This window comes from Acromyrmex echinatior, chromosome 12 (assembly GCF_024713525.1).
Source record: "Acromyrmex echinatior isolate Ae372 chromosome 12, ASM2471352v2, whole genome shotgun sequence".
Lineage (NCBI taxonomy): Eukaryota > Metazoa > Arthropoda > Insecta > Hymenoptera > Formicidae > Acromyrmex > Acromyrmex echinatior.
Window position 1 is genome coordinate 9,581,799 of NC_141863.1, and position 14,255 is coordinate 9,596,053.

Consider the following 14,255-nt stretch of genomic DNA (forward strand, 5'->3'; position numbering starts at 1 on the left):
GGGGAGCGGGGAGCACACGGCAAAAAAAAAAGACGTAATAGCATACTTCATGCTCGTGAACCACAGGAACTCATTCGAAATAACACTGGGTGGTAATCACGGGGAAACGCGGATTATTGGGGGTTCGGTGAACTTGAGTCAAGGGGAAAGAGAGGGGGCACACAACAGGGACAAAAGAAAAAAGGAAAAAAAAAAAGGGGAGGGGAGGAGGGAAGAAGGGGGGGGGGGAAAAAAAAGGAAAGGAAAAAAAAAAGGAGAAAAAAGGAAAAGAGCGAGAAGGATACGTTTTTTGTTCGCAATAGCATACCGTAAAAAAAACACATTTTGGTCCTGGACATACACAAATCTGTCGACTCTAGCGATAATTCACGGGTTTTTACCATATTTTTGAAACGTTCTCAAATGGGGGGGAGGATAGCACTCGATCGAGGCTGGACACAAAAAAACTGTCCGTGTCTGTGTCATAATTTTTACATTTTAATCCTCGACATTGGTACATATACTCGTGCTGAACTCGGTGAAAGCAGACTTTCTATGTCGAGTATAGCGGCCCACACCCACGTAATCGGCTTGTTAATTTCACACAGTCGAGTTTTGCGCAGGGGAAAAAAAAATTCGACGGCGATCAAATTTTCCGCAAAGATGCTACGGCTGTGGAAATTCGGTTTTGCGATCATTGTCTCCGCACCGTACCGTCCGTCCCATTTTGTTAATAATTTTACGTCAACGTGATTGCGCACATTCTCCATAGTTTTACCGAATACCGCGTTGTTCATTAATTTATATAAATTTTTCTCGAAATCATTTTTTGCGCGAATTCTGAAATTTGTATTGAGTTCAATATAATCGCGAAGCCATGGAGATTGCGCAATTTGTAGTACTCGATGAATCTTTGTTACGTGACGACATTGCTGCAGGTTGCGGTAGTGGATGACGTAACGCTGTTTATCGTACAGCGTCGCTAAAAGTTTAGCCTCGCGCTTGCCGGGCGGCTTATCGCGCGTCGGACAAAACGGCAGGTCAGTGTGCAGATCGTGTAGATGTTGTGGATACTCGAGATCGACATCGAGAATGTAACCGATGGATGAATCCAGATCGCACTCACGTCAAAATTCGCAGCGTCTTCGACCCATCGAAATTCGGCGTATGGCAATGGTTGACACATCGCCCATCCGTATAAATTGTTAACATCGTAGTACATCAAGTACGACGATGGTTTCGATGAGTCGTATGAACGCATGTACTTGTTATTAGCCTGTGCGTATCTAACGGAACATTGACTGAGGCCGCGTATACCGCGCTCGATGAACATGACCATATCGATGTCGGTGAGTAACTCGAATCTTATACGCGTATGTTTTAGCATCGCGTCCCACGTGAAACCAGGCAATGTATAGTAATGCGCAGGATCGAGACCGTAACTCGCGATACAACTTTTGCGGAAATTTTCAAAAATGTCGGCCAATAACAAGACATCGGTTTTCAAGTACAGATCGCTGTACTCGCCGAGCGTTTGAATGGAGAATCGCTTCCAGACGTTCGCGGCGTGAGCGTAATCGCTCTCGGACACTGTATCGCCTGTCAACGAACTGAAAAATAATTCGCGCGGTGGTAAGCGCGTGTCCTGCAATTTTTCGACGCGATCAATGTACTCGTACGGAAAGACACCTTTTCGTGTGAGTAATTCAAATTCTTCATCTGATAATGTTGGAAATTCGGAACATACAATTTTTAATTTGTCTCTGCTTAAAAACGACGTCAATTTATCGAGGCTTGCGTTTAGAAATTTTAAAGAATCGATAAATCGTAATTTTATGCAATTTTTCTGAAAATTCTTTTCATTTGTGTCTTTGGTGCTATCGACATTTTTAGTGAATGAAATATATTTTTCTTTAGTTATCGGTAGTAGATTTACATGTCCTGCGAACGCGGTAGCAATTTCTTTAATTATAAAATGCGCGTCGTAGCCTGATAAATTGTGAAAAACGATCGGAATATAAAATGAATTTTTATAATTTATATTACAATTTGCATGCGCTGGATCACGGAATCTACCGGTGAGATGACAATGATTGCGGACCCGCATATCGTCCAGCGCGAATGGTTTCTCGCAAATATGGCAACGCGTCGCGCTACGGTACGCCTCCAGTTGTTCTTTCGACAACGTTTCCATGGGTACGTTGGCGGATACTATATTTTTAACATTTGCGCCAAATCGTTGAGTTGTCGCGCGAACTACGTTATGCAATCTTCATCGCGACAGAACCGATACAATGATAACGCGTCGTTATACGAACATCGCACGTAGTATCCTATACTAAATACCTCATGCTGTTGATGCGTGTACGATGACGACGATGCATTTTCCCTTTCAAGTTCCATCTTCCGTAGAACGCACTCCAAATCAGCATAGATGATGAATGGGGCGCTCTGCTTATTGCAGTGGTTCTCAAATTCGAGCCACTTGTCGTCCACGGTCGGCAGTTTGATAGCGAAGTCGTTCATCTTCCTGCAGTCCATTACGTGCAACTGCAATTTTTTCGTTGGTATTGAAGTAGTGCATGCATCTGAAAAAAAAGAAAAAAATTATAACTATTACCATTATTTTATTAGTGAGACGGAAAATTATAATAATTTTTCATGTATATTTACCGATCGCAGAAAAATTTCTTGTTCTTTTTTCCACTAATCTGCGAACTCACGAGACGGGATAGGTTTTTTTATCCACGCAAAATGTCCAATACCATCGTTGCGTGGATCTTGCACGTACAGCATGTTGACGTGTTTCTCCTTCTTTTCATTGGTGAGTCGCAGAGGAAGGACCTGTTTATTCTCGATGCCGTACACGTTGATCGACACCGCGTTCAACCGTTCGAATTTATAAATATAAAGTCATTGGAAACTCAATGTTTGCGAGATTTAGTACTGTTGTATAATGCGGATATGACGATTCCCGATTTACATGTCTTTCTGCAGGGTATAGAGCGGCGACCAACGACCACGCGAAACATGCATTGTCCGCCGAATAAACACTGATCACCGCCCGTTTCGTCACTATTTCTATGGCTACGATGTGACATCCCGCATGCATTGCATTATGCTTATTCACATTCACTATCAAATTGAGGATTCGCGACAATGCCCACCCGCTGTCGCGTTCCTGGAATTCTTCGAGCGATGCTAGGATAGGCTCGACGACGTGTCGTTCGTATCACTTGTGCATATCGATGCAACGATATATCTCGCTGTTCTTTTGTAATTATGCTCTTATTGGCACATTTATCCTTCGTCGCAAACTCGCCATTGAACGCAGTATTCACTTTTGCGCTACCGTGTCTTTCTATTGCGTCTCGCACACGCTCGAACACTATTTCCTTCGCGTCTTCCAAAAACCGTCGCGGCTCAATGTGATTAGAGTTTATCACAGCACCCTTGATACACGGTTTTCAAACGCGGCGTCGATCTCTCGCCAGATGAGAGATCTTTCGTCGCGATTCGCGTACTCGCCACTCGCGTAGTCGCCACCAATGTGCACGAAATGTTGCTCCAATTGCACTTTTGCACCCGCGAGTCGCGCGATCCTCGCCACCATGGATTGTCTGTGTCCAACGGCGAGACGTTTGGCACGACAAAGTTCTTCAAGCTGCTCGATGCACTCGTCGCATCGTTGCAGCCACGCGAAATATTCCAACAGAGTAGCGACCTGGCCACACTGTTTCAACAATTCGCGTACTCGCTCGTGATTTTCCATGTCTTTTTTTTTTACAGTCTTTAGATCACACTTTTCTACGGAGCACTTGCATGTGATTCATTCACAACACTATTCGCAATAGTTTTTTCAATGTGTGCACTGTGGGCACTTGTTGCATGGAAATATAAGGTATGTTGGTAGTCTGCAATTTGTGCAAGACTGACCGTTTAGCGCGTAAATATGTCCAACATCGTGAGTAGGTATATAAGGCGGCTTCTAACCCATGGGGCTAGAGGGGAATGCGGGGTGCGGGGAAGTACTTGTTGACGCGGGGGATACCTAACGCGGGGGAAAGAGGGGGAAAGGTCTAGGTTCCTACACAATAGGGTTCCTACACAATAGGGCTCCTTTTTTTGTTATCAAAATTTAACTATGTTTTTCTTTAAAAATGCATTGATAATAAAGGTTTGAATTTGACCATGACATATTTTTCCTTAAAAATGCATCCATAATAAAGGCTTGCATGTTAGAGAAAGATAGAGCGCGCGTGCTATGAGTGAAGAAAGGATGGAAGAATTAATAGAGTACGAGTTTCTTTTGTATGATACAGTTTTTTCAATTTTTATGGTTTTTCCTGGCGCGTCGAGGCAAAGGAAGGGAAGTAAAAGACAATACACATGAAATAAGGCGAACAAAAATGTTTTATTTACATCTTATTACATCGGTTTTCGTACTTATTAAAAACTAAAGCTAATAGTTCGCAATCGCTCAGCTGATGTCCATTGAAGATGTCGCTATCACATATAATGTTCTCAGATGCGATGTTGGAGAATCGCTTATAATAAAGGCTTGCATGTTAGAGAAAGATAGAGCGCGCGTGCTATGAGTGAAGAAAGGATGGAAGAATTAATAGAGTACGAGTTTCTTTTGTATGATACAGTTTTTTCAATTTTTATGGTTTTTCCTGGCGCGTCGAGGCAAAGGATGGGAAGTAAAAGACAATACACATGAAATAATGCTAACAAAAAATGTTTTATTTACATTTTATTAAACCGGTTTTCATACTTATTAAAAACTAAAGCTAATAGTTCACAATCAATGAGCTGCTGTCCATTGAAGATGTCGCTATCACATATAATGTTCTCAGATGCGATGTTGGAGAATCGCGTATACTTGATATCTACCGTATCGACGAGTCGAGCTAATCGTTCGAACGTTACATCGACACACCCGTTAAAATCAAACATACGGTGTAGCGTCGTTTCGGTCATCATAATGCGTACCGATGAAGAATCGAGACGTACGACCGTAGCATAGTTCAGCATGAAAACACTGATGATTAGCGGTCCAACGCTTATAAAATTATCCTTGTATTCGTTTCGAAACAGTTTGTAAATATATCCTCGCTGCTCGTAGAGGCTGTTCCACGTTTCGAGAGACAGCGATAGTTCGTATCCGCGATGATCTCCAAGGGCGATCTCCACGTAACTCGGTGGGCCAACGTTGATTCCAATTTCCAAAAATTTGTAGATCGTATTCGTCAGATCGTAATGTCTGCTCAGTAAACGCACCACACGATGCTCCGTACTGTGTACATACATAATGTTAAAAAACATTTCTTTTGTGTATAGAACGTTGAAACTTACATGTTATATTCCTTCTTCACATCGTACGATGCACTGCTCTCTTTAGCGTACATTTTTTCAGTCGTTCGTACAAGCGGGTATCGTAAGACTGATTGCATCCGTGTAAATGGTAATACTTCTGGAATCGATGAGAGAAGACAGGTCCTCCCCCCTCTTTCCAAGAACTTCGAACGTGTTGCGACACGTTTTATCAAGTCTTTCTACGTATTTTCTTTGTCACGAATTTATACATACGTTTATACATACGTTTATACACACGTACATACGTACATACGTTTATACATACATACGTTTATACATACGTACATATGTTTATACATACGTTTATACATACATACATATATACGTTTATACATACGTTTATACGCACATACGTACGTTTATACAAGGTGCTTTCCAAAATTTTCCGAACTTTTTCAATAGGGATAGGTCGGGTGGCGCCATCCGTGTGTTCGATTGCGCGTTTGAAAGGTACATCCCTAGCTGACTTCCAATAAAAATTTCATGACATTTGGTTCAGTGGAAACGAAGTTATGGCGTCTCAAGTGTCAGTATGTTGTATACATCGGTACGAGAATGAACTTCGAACAAAGAGCCAATATTAAGTTTTGTTTTAAACTTGGTAAAACATTTACAGAAACCCATAATTTGATGAAACAAGTTTATGGTGATAATTGTGTAGCCCGTGCCAGTGTTTATGAGTGGTATACGCGATTCAAGAACGGTCGTGAGGACATAAATGACGACGCACATACAGGTCGCCCAAAATCGACAATTAACGAAAATTCCATCGAAGTTGTGCGTAATTTCATCAAGCATGAGCCAAAATCTTCAGTGAGATACATGGAAATGGAATTGAACATCCCCAAATCAACGATTTATCGCATTTTGACCGAACATTTGGGCCTACAAAAAGTCTGTGCACGATTTGTTCCACACAAGTTGACTGACGACCAAAAAATGCATCGAATTCAACATTCAAAGGACATTATTAAGGAAGCAAAAAAGGACCAAAACTTCCTTTATAGCATTGTTACTGGTGACGAGACGTGGTGTTTTCAATACGATCCAGAAACCAAGCGTCAAAGCGCGGAATGGAAGGCGCGAAACGACCCAAAACCCAAAAAATCGCGTTTAGAGAAGTCAAAAGTGAAGACAATGCTCATTTGTTTTTATGATTCCAAGGGTATTGTGCACATAGAATTCGTTCCAGCAGGCCAAACAGTTAATGCTGTATTCTATGTAAGCGTTTTGAAGCGTTTAGTGCACCGCATTCGTCGTATTCGGCCAGAATATCGCGAAGGAGGAAGTTGGCGCTTGTTACACGATAATGCGCCATCTCATCGTTCGACACTTGTCACTGATTTTTTGACTAAAAATCACATTTTAACAATCAACCATTCCCCGTATTCGCCTGATATGGCACCTTGTGACTTCTACCTATTCGGCAAAATGCATTTGTCCATGAAAGGAAAGCGGTATGTGGACGTAGAAGACATCCAAAGGGCTTGTACCACTATTCTGAAGGACGTGCCTTTGAACGACATAAAACACTCATTTGAAATGCTTTTAGATCGTGCCAAACGTTGTATTAAGTCCGACGGGGACTACTTTGAATAAACAATTTGAATTTAAAAAAAAAAGTAAACCGTTGTTGTTTTATTTCAAAAGTTGGGAAAATTTTGGGACGCACCTTGTACATACGTTTATACATACGTTTATACATTACAAAGGAAGGGAAAAGAAATACATAATAAATACGTTAACGTATTTTTATTTTAAAAATTCTTTTACCTACCTCTAGATCACTACCTCTAGATCACTTGCATGAGCGTACGGAAACTTTGCAATCGTTGGATCCCACACAATTTGACCGAAGCTCAAAAATAGGCTCGTGTTAAATGGAGCAAAGAAATGCTCAAGAAATTCAACCGAGGTCGATCAAATTTGGTCTACAATATCGTTACTGGGGACGAAACATGGATCTATGGATTCGTATGAGCCCGAAAGTAAACAACAATCCACTGTTGGGATATTTCAAAATGAATCAAAACCAACCAAAGTTATTTGTTCACGCAGTGCTGCCAAGCAAATGGTTGCTTGTTTCTTCAGTTATACCGGACATGTGGCAATCATGACTTTAGAGGATCGAAGGACTGTAAATACAGATTAGTATACAACAATTTGTTTGCCAGAAATCATAAATGAATTGCGTAGAACAAACCGAAATCATCACATCATCCTTCATCATGACAATGCCAGCTGTCACACAGCATGTCAAACTGTTGATTTTTTATCCAGTAAAAATGTCCGTATTCACCTTATTTATCACCTATGATTTCTTTTTGTTCCCAAACATTAAAAAGAAGATGCGTGGTGAGCGATTTGAGTCGCCAGTGCCTGAAGTAGCTGTTGAAACATTTTGTACACTGATTTCTGAGGTTACAGTCTCAGAGTGGAAAAAATGCTTTAAAAATTGGTTCGAGCGTATGCAAAAATGTCGATCTTAAAGGCGAATACTTCTAAAAAAACAATACTACTAAAAACAATAAAGCCATTTACCGAATTTTACATGTTTTTTTTCATATTGTTTGCAGAAATTTTGCCAGTAGCCTACGTACTACAGCAAGAAAGTTCTCGAAAGATTAAGTGAAAAAGTTACTTGTAATTATTTATTTTTAACAGTAATTTTTGTAATAATAAAGGTTTAAATATGGTTAATTACAGACCATGCTTAGAGGGCTACCTGCCGATAAGTTGCATATGCGGTAATATGTATTATAGAGTAAGTAAGCGTATATTTCAGCGCACTCACTAATTCAAGTGATCATCTAAATATAGGCTGTAACTGGTTATATTTGTATCCTCATATTTCAAAAATTTCTGTTTAAAATAAAAATTTACAAATAACTTTTTAACTTAATTTTTCGAGATCTTTCTTGCTATATAATACTTTGATTCGAATTTCAAAACACCCTATATATGTGTATATGTATGTATATGTACATAACAGGTTATAAAACTGAAATAACGCCCTATTAATCATATAGTGTTATTTCTATAAAAAACTGAGTCCTCTACCATTTTGCAATTTTTTCAATATCTTTTTTAGTTACCCAATGAGCAAAATGTCTAAAATCGTATAAAACAGTTAAAATATTAATAATATAAAATGTACATAAATTAAAAATATCTTTAAGAATTAATTTCGAAAAGAAAAATCTTTAAAATATTAGGTGTACAACTTTGCTTCCGCCGTTTTTTTCCGAAATTCGAGGCTTTATTGTAAAAAACTGGTTATACATTTATGATTCAAAGTATTGTCCATCGCCACTACTTTCTCCCATCTTTCGAGCAGTGTACGAATCCCGCATCGAAAAAACTGGTCATTTTTTGAGGCGATCCACGAATCGATCCAATTTTTTACTTCTTCGTAAGATCGGAAGTGCTGGTCAGCCAGGTCGTGTGCCATTGATCAAAACAAAGTGATAGTCAGAGAGAGCAACGTCTGGAGAATACGGCGGGTGAGATAGGACTTCCCATTTCAACGTTTCCAAGTATGTCTTGACCACTTTCGCAACATGGGGTCGAGCATGCAAAATCACTTTATCGTGTCTGTCGTTGTATTGCGGCCGTTTGTCTTTCAATGCTCGGCTCAAACGCATCAATTGCATTCGATACTGATCGCTTGTGATTGTTTCAGTCGGTTTTAACAGCTCATAATACACTACGCCGAGCTAATCCCACCAAATACAGAGCATGACCTTGGAGCCGTGAATATTCTATTTGGTCGACGTGGAAGCATGGCCGGGAACTCCCCATGATTTTCTGCGCTTGGGGTTATCATAATGAACCCATTTTTCGTCCCCAGTCACGTGCGATGCAGAAATCCCTTCCGTCTTTGCCTTTCAAGCAGCTGTTCACAAGCAAATAAACATCTCTCGTACGGCACCCAATTTCCTTGCTTCTGAATCATTCTCATGATTTTGAGATTTTGTTTTGAAATGGCTTATTAACTTGTCACTCCCAATGATCGTGCCAATTCTTCTTGATTTTGACACGAGTCTTAATCAAATAATGCCTCCAATTCTGCATCTTCGAAAACATTCTCTCTTCCACCGTTATGCCGGTCTTCGACGTCAAAATCACCGTTCTTGAAGCGTTGAAACCACTCACGACACGTTCTTTCACTAATAGCGGCCTCACTATAAGAATTTGAGAGCATTCGATGAGTCTCAGCCGCAGATTTCTTCATATTGAAGCAGAAAATTAAAACCTCCCGCAAATGAGAATTTGGCTCGTAAACTGACATTTTCAATGGATAACTTTATGATGCAGACACAAATCGACTAATGTTTCTATGGGGTTATGTTGCCCAAGTTTATTGTATGACGTCTATGATCTATTTATTTCGACCACCACTTATCGCTAAAGCCATCTATAGGAAAACGGCGGAAGCAAAGTTGTACACCTAATATTTCACACGGAAAGATATTTCAAAATTATCTTATACATTGATTTTATCCATTTATTCAGCAATATTTAAAAATTAATATTATATCTCGTTAACTATTGCAAAAATTGTAAAATAGTAGAAGGCTTTTCGACTTAGATTTTATTAGGAATAACACTGTATGTGACTAGTAGGCGTTATTTCAGTTACATCCTGTATAATGTATATAAATATTAATATTTAAAGCAGCATTTATGTACAATAATAAATCTAATATGATATCTAATATATTTTAAGATGACACTGTATGATTTAACAAAAATATTCAGAACTGCACAGATTTGGAAATAATAAACGTTATTAAAGCATAGCTTGTTAGAAGTGAGGATTTAATAATAATAATAAAAATACTAAAATATATAGCTGAGAAAATATAAATACCTAATAATAAAGAAAATTTGTACAAGGCCCGCAGCGTGAAAATTAATTCACAAATCTTTGTGAAAGGAAATTTGCATTGAAAGTGACTCGATTAAAATCCAGACAATTGTAATTGCTCCATTGATATTAGTGTGTCAGTTATTTAACTTTGAACTGTAATGTTAAAAAATACGCCAAAGGTTACGTCAGTCTGACAGACCACTGTCATATTTCTGCTAATTTTGTAAGTCCTTAAAATGAAGAATATACGCTATGTGTAGTATGTACGTACGTGCATACGTTTTACATACGCGTGACGCGATGTTTAATCATACTCGGATCAATTTCGGACATCTTGTCGACGTTGATATGGTTCTATTCGTTGAACATGATACATGGCGGTATCGTTCGACGACTGTTGGTTCAAAGAAAAAGAAAAGAAATACGAAAAGATCTCAATTTAGAAATTGAAGTTGATGTTTCTGGGAACCCGGTGTATAGTTAGGATTAAAAGTGGTGCGATAGACATTCGATAACAGTTCGATAGATGTTTGATAGATGTTAATTCGAAAGATGTTTTTGACAGTGATTCGATAGACGTTCGACGATGGTTTAATATCTATTTGATAATTGTCATAAATGTTTTGATTGTAGTTCACTAATGCTATCAACATGTATTAGTGGGTACACGATATAATAGTAAAGCATTTTTCGGTTGATAATTTAAGTTTAACAGATGAAAGTGCATAAATTCTTCTCGGTGAAAAGTCGATGTACGGCAGTTGTGACCACGTTAGATACGATTTTGCATAAGTGTAATATAAAAATTTTTTTCTACGGAAAATCGACGAATCTCAACACGTTTTGCAGTAAGATTACTCTGTTGGATACGTAGAAACACAATTTTGCAGTTATCAAGCGTGCCGACTTCAGCAATACTTGTCGCCAATGATTATAAATAAGTGAACATCCGTTTGATCAACAACTAATGAATCGTGATCAATAACTAATGAATATCGTTTTTAAGGGAATATGTCTGAACACAAAATTGTAATACATAATTTTATAATACCACTATAGTTCCATCCATGATTGAGTTTCAAGATTGAAAAGGACTTTATTGCGTGGCTTATAGAATTGTCTATGTACGTATGTATATAAATTCAAACCGAAATATTTAGGGAATAAGATCAGCTTTGATCGAATATAGGATTTTTTTTACTTAATTGATGAAATTAAAATTTATTGATGCTGTCGTGTATGTCAAGGGACGCGAGAAACGAACGTGGCTGCGGAACTTGCTTCTAGATGATGAGCGAGAACGCATGTACATTGAGACCCTGGATGCAGTTTACGACAGAACACATGGAACCTTTATCTAATCTAGATGTTACTAATATTATACGATGTGGACAACATGTTAAGAATTGCGCGTTACAAAATGTATTGAAAATATATAACTGGTGATTGCAAAAGAATTTTTTAAATAAAAATACGTTAACGTATTTATTATGTATTTCTTTTCCCTTCCTTTGTAATGTATAAACGTACGTATGTGCGTATAAACGTATGTATAAACGTATGTATGTATGTATGTATAAACGTATGTATAAACGTATGTACGTATGTATAAACGTATGTATGTATAAACATATGTACGTATGTATGTATGTATAAACATATGTACGTATATACGTATGTATAAACGTATGTACGTATGTATAAACGTATGTATAAACGTACGTATGTGTGTATAAACGTATGTATAAACGTATGTACGTATGTACGTGTGTATAAACGTATGTATAAACGTATGTATAAATTCGTGACAAAGAAAATACGTAGAAAGACTTGATAAAACGTGTCGCAACATATTCGAAATTCTTGGAAAGAGGGGGGAGGACCTGTTTTCTCTTAGCGATTCCAGAAGTATTACCATTTACACGGATGCAGTTTACGATACCCGCTTGTACGAACGGCTGAAAAAATGTATGCTAAAGAGAGCAGTGCATCGTATGATGTGAAGAAGGAATATAACATGTAAGTTTCAACGTTCTATGCACAAAAGAAACGTTTTTTAACATTATGTATGTACACAGTACGGAGCATCGTGCGGTGCGTTTACTGAGCAGACGTTACGATCTGATGAATACGGGCTACAAATTTTTGGAAATTGGAATCAACGTTGGCCCACCGAGTTACGTGGAGATCGCCCTTGGAGATCATCGCGGACACGAACTATCGCTGTCTCTCGAAACATGGAAGAGCCTCTACGAGCAGCGAGGAAATATTTACAAGCTGTTTCGAAACGAATGCAAGAATAATTTTATAAGCGTTGGACCGCTAACCATCAGTGTTTTCATGCTGAACTATACTACGGTCGTACGTCTCGATTCTTTATCCGTACGCATTATGATGACCGAAACGACGCTACGCCGTATGTTTGACTTTAACGGGTGTATGGATGTAACGTTCGAACGATTAGCTCGACTCGTCGATACGGTAGATACCAAGTATACGCGATTCTCCAACATCTGAGAACATTATATGTGATAGCGACATCAGCTCATTGATTGCGAACTATTAGCTTTAATTTTTAATAAGTACGAAAACCGATGTAATAAGATGTAAATAAAACATTTTTTGTTCGCCTTATTTCATGTGTATTGTCTTTTACTTCCCATCCTTTGCCTCGACGCGCCAGGAAAAACCATAAAAATTGAAAAAACTGTATCATACAAAAGAAATTCGTACTCTATTAATTCTTCCATCCTTTCTTCACTCATAGCACGCGCGCTCTATCTTTCTCTAACATGCAAGCCTTTATTATAAGCGATTCTCCAACATCGCATCTGAGAACATTATATGTGATAGCGACATCTTCAATGGACATCAGCTCATCGATTGCGAACGATTAGCTTTAGTTTTTAATAAGTACGAAAACCGATGTAATAAGATGTAAATAAAACATTTTTTTGTTCGCCTTATTTCATGTGTATTGTCTTTTACTTCCCATCCTTTGCCTCGACGCGCCAGGAAAAACCATAAAAATTGAAAAAACTGTATCATACAAAAGAAACTCGTACTCTATTAATTCTTCCATCTTTTCTTCACTCATAGCACGCGCGCTCTATCTTTCTCTAACATGCAAGCCTTTATTATCGATGCATTTTTAAAGAAAAATATGTCATGGTCAAATTCAAACCTTTATTATCAATGCATTTTTAAAGAAAAACATGGTCAAATTTTGATAACAAAAAAAGGAGCCCTATTGTGTAGGAGCCCTATTATGTAGGAGCTTAGACCTTTCCCCCTCTTTCCCCCGCGTTAGGTATTCCCCGCGCCAACAAGTACTTCCCCGCACCCCGCATTCCCCTCTAGTCCCGCTTAGAACCCGCCTTATATACCTACTAAAATACACTCTATTTACTACATATAGTATTAAATACAGTACTATTTGTGCATAAAATTATAAGAAACAAATTTTATCAAAATTATCAATAAATTACCATTTTTCCACAATTTTACCGTAAGTAATTGTAAGATTCAATTTTACGTATCTTTGGATCTCTAATTAACACAGAAAGTTGGTGTGTACATACTTTAATTAATTCATGTTAATCTATATATATACAATTATATATATATATATATATATATATATAATTATATATATATATTTTTTTTTCACTCACAAAAATTTCGATTCTTGGTTCGGATTCTCTTCACTATGTAAATTCGTCCACAAGTAATCATCTACAATATGTTGTAAAACGTATCAAGTGAATCACTTGGATTTATTATTTAGTGTTTTAAATTTTGATTAAGTGATGTTATAATAATATAATAGATTTAAATTTATTTATTGTATTGATTGCTTCATCTCTGCAATTTGCAAGTGACTTGCTCTCAATGGAAGATTTTTTGCTACTATATCCTGAGAATGACTTCAAAGTGAGTAAAGAGCGCAGATTTAGGAGATGCAGATGATAATCATATTAATAGATAATCAGATAATCGTATTACTTAACTATCTTCGTAACTA

The 14,255-nt window shown here is 38.0% G+C and overlaps 1 protein-coding gene across 1 annotated transcript; it reads left to right on the plus strand.

Annotated features, from left to right (window-relative positions):
* The first annotated feature begins 7,070 nt into the window (after positions 1-7,070).
* On the plus strand, positions 7,071-13,537 carry LOC147907828 (uncharacterized). The gene is made up of 2 exons (XM_087411807.1): positions 7,071-12,250; positions 12,310-13,537. Exons 1-2 carry the CDS (start codon positions 12,198-12,200, stop codon positions 12,746-12,748), a joined length of 492 nt encoding a protein of 163 aa, XP_087267933.1. The 5' UTR covers positions 7,071-12,197; the 3' UTR covers positions 12,749-13,537.
* The last annotated feature ends 718 nt before the right edge of the window (positions 13,538-14,255 follow it).

Coding starts and splice junctions, on each gene's coding strand:
- LOC147907828 (XM_087411807.1), top strand. CDS start 12,198: ATGTATGCTAAAGAGAGCAGTGCATCGTATGATGTGAAGAAGGAATAT. Junction 12,251..12,309: donor GTGAAGAAGGAATATAACAT/GTAAGTTTCAAC, acceptor GTATGTACACAG/TACGGAGCATCGTGCGGTGC.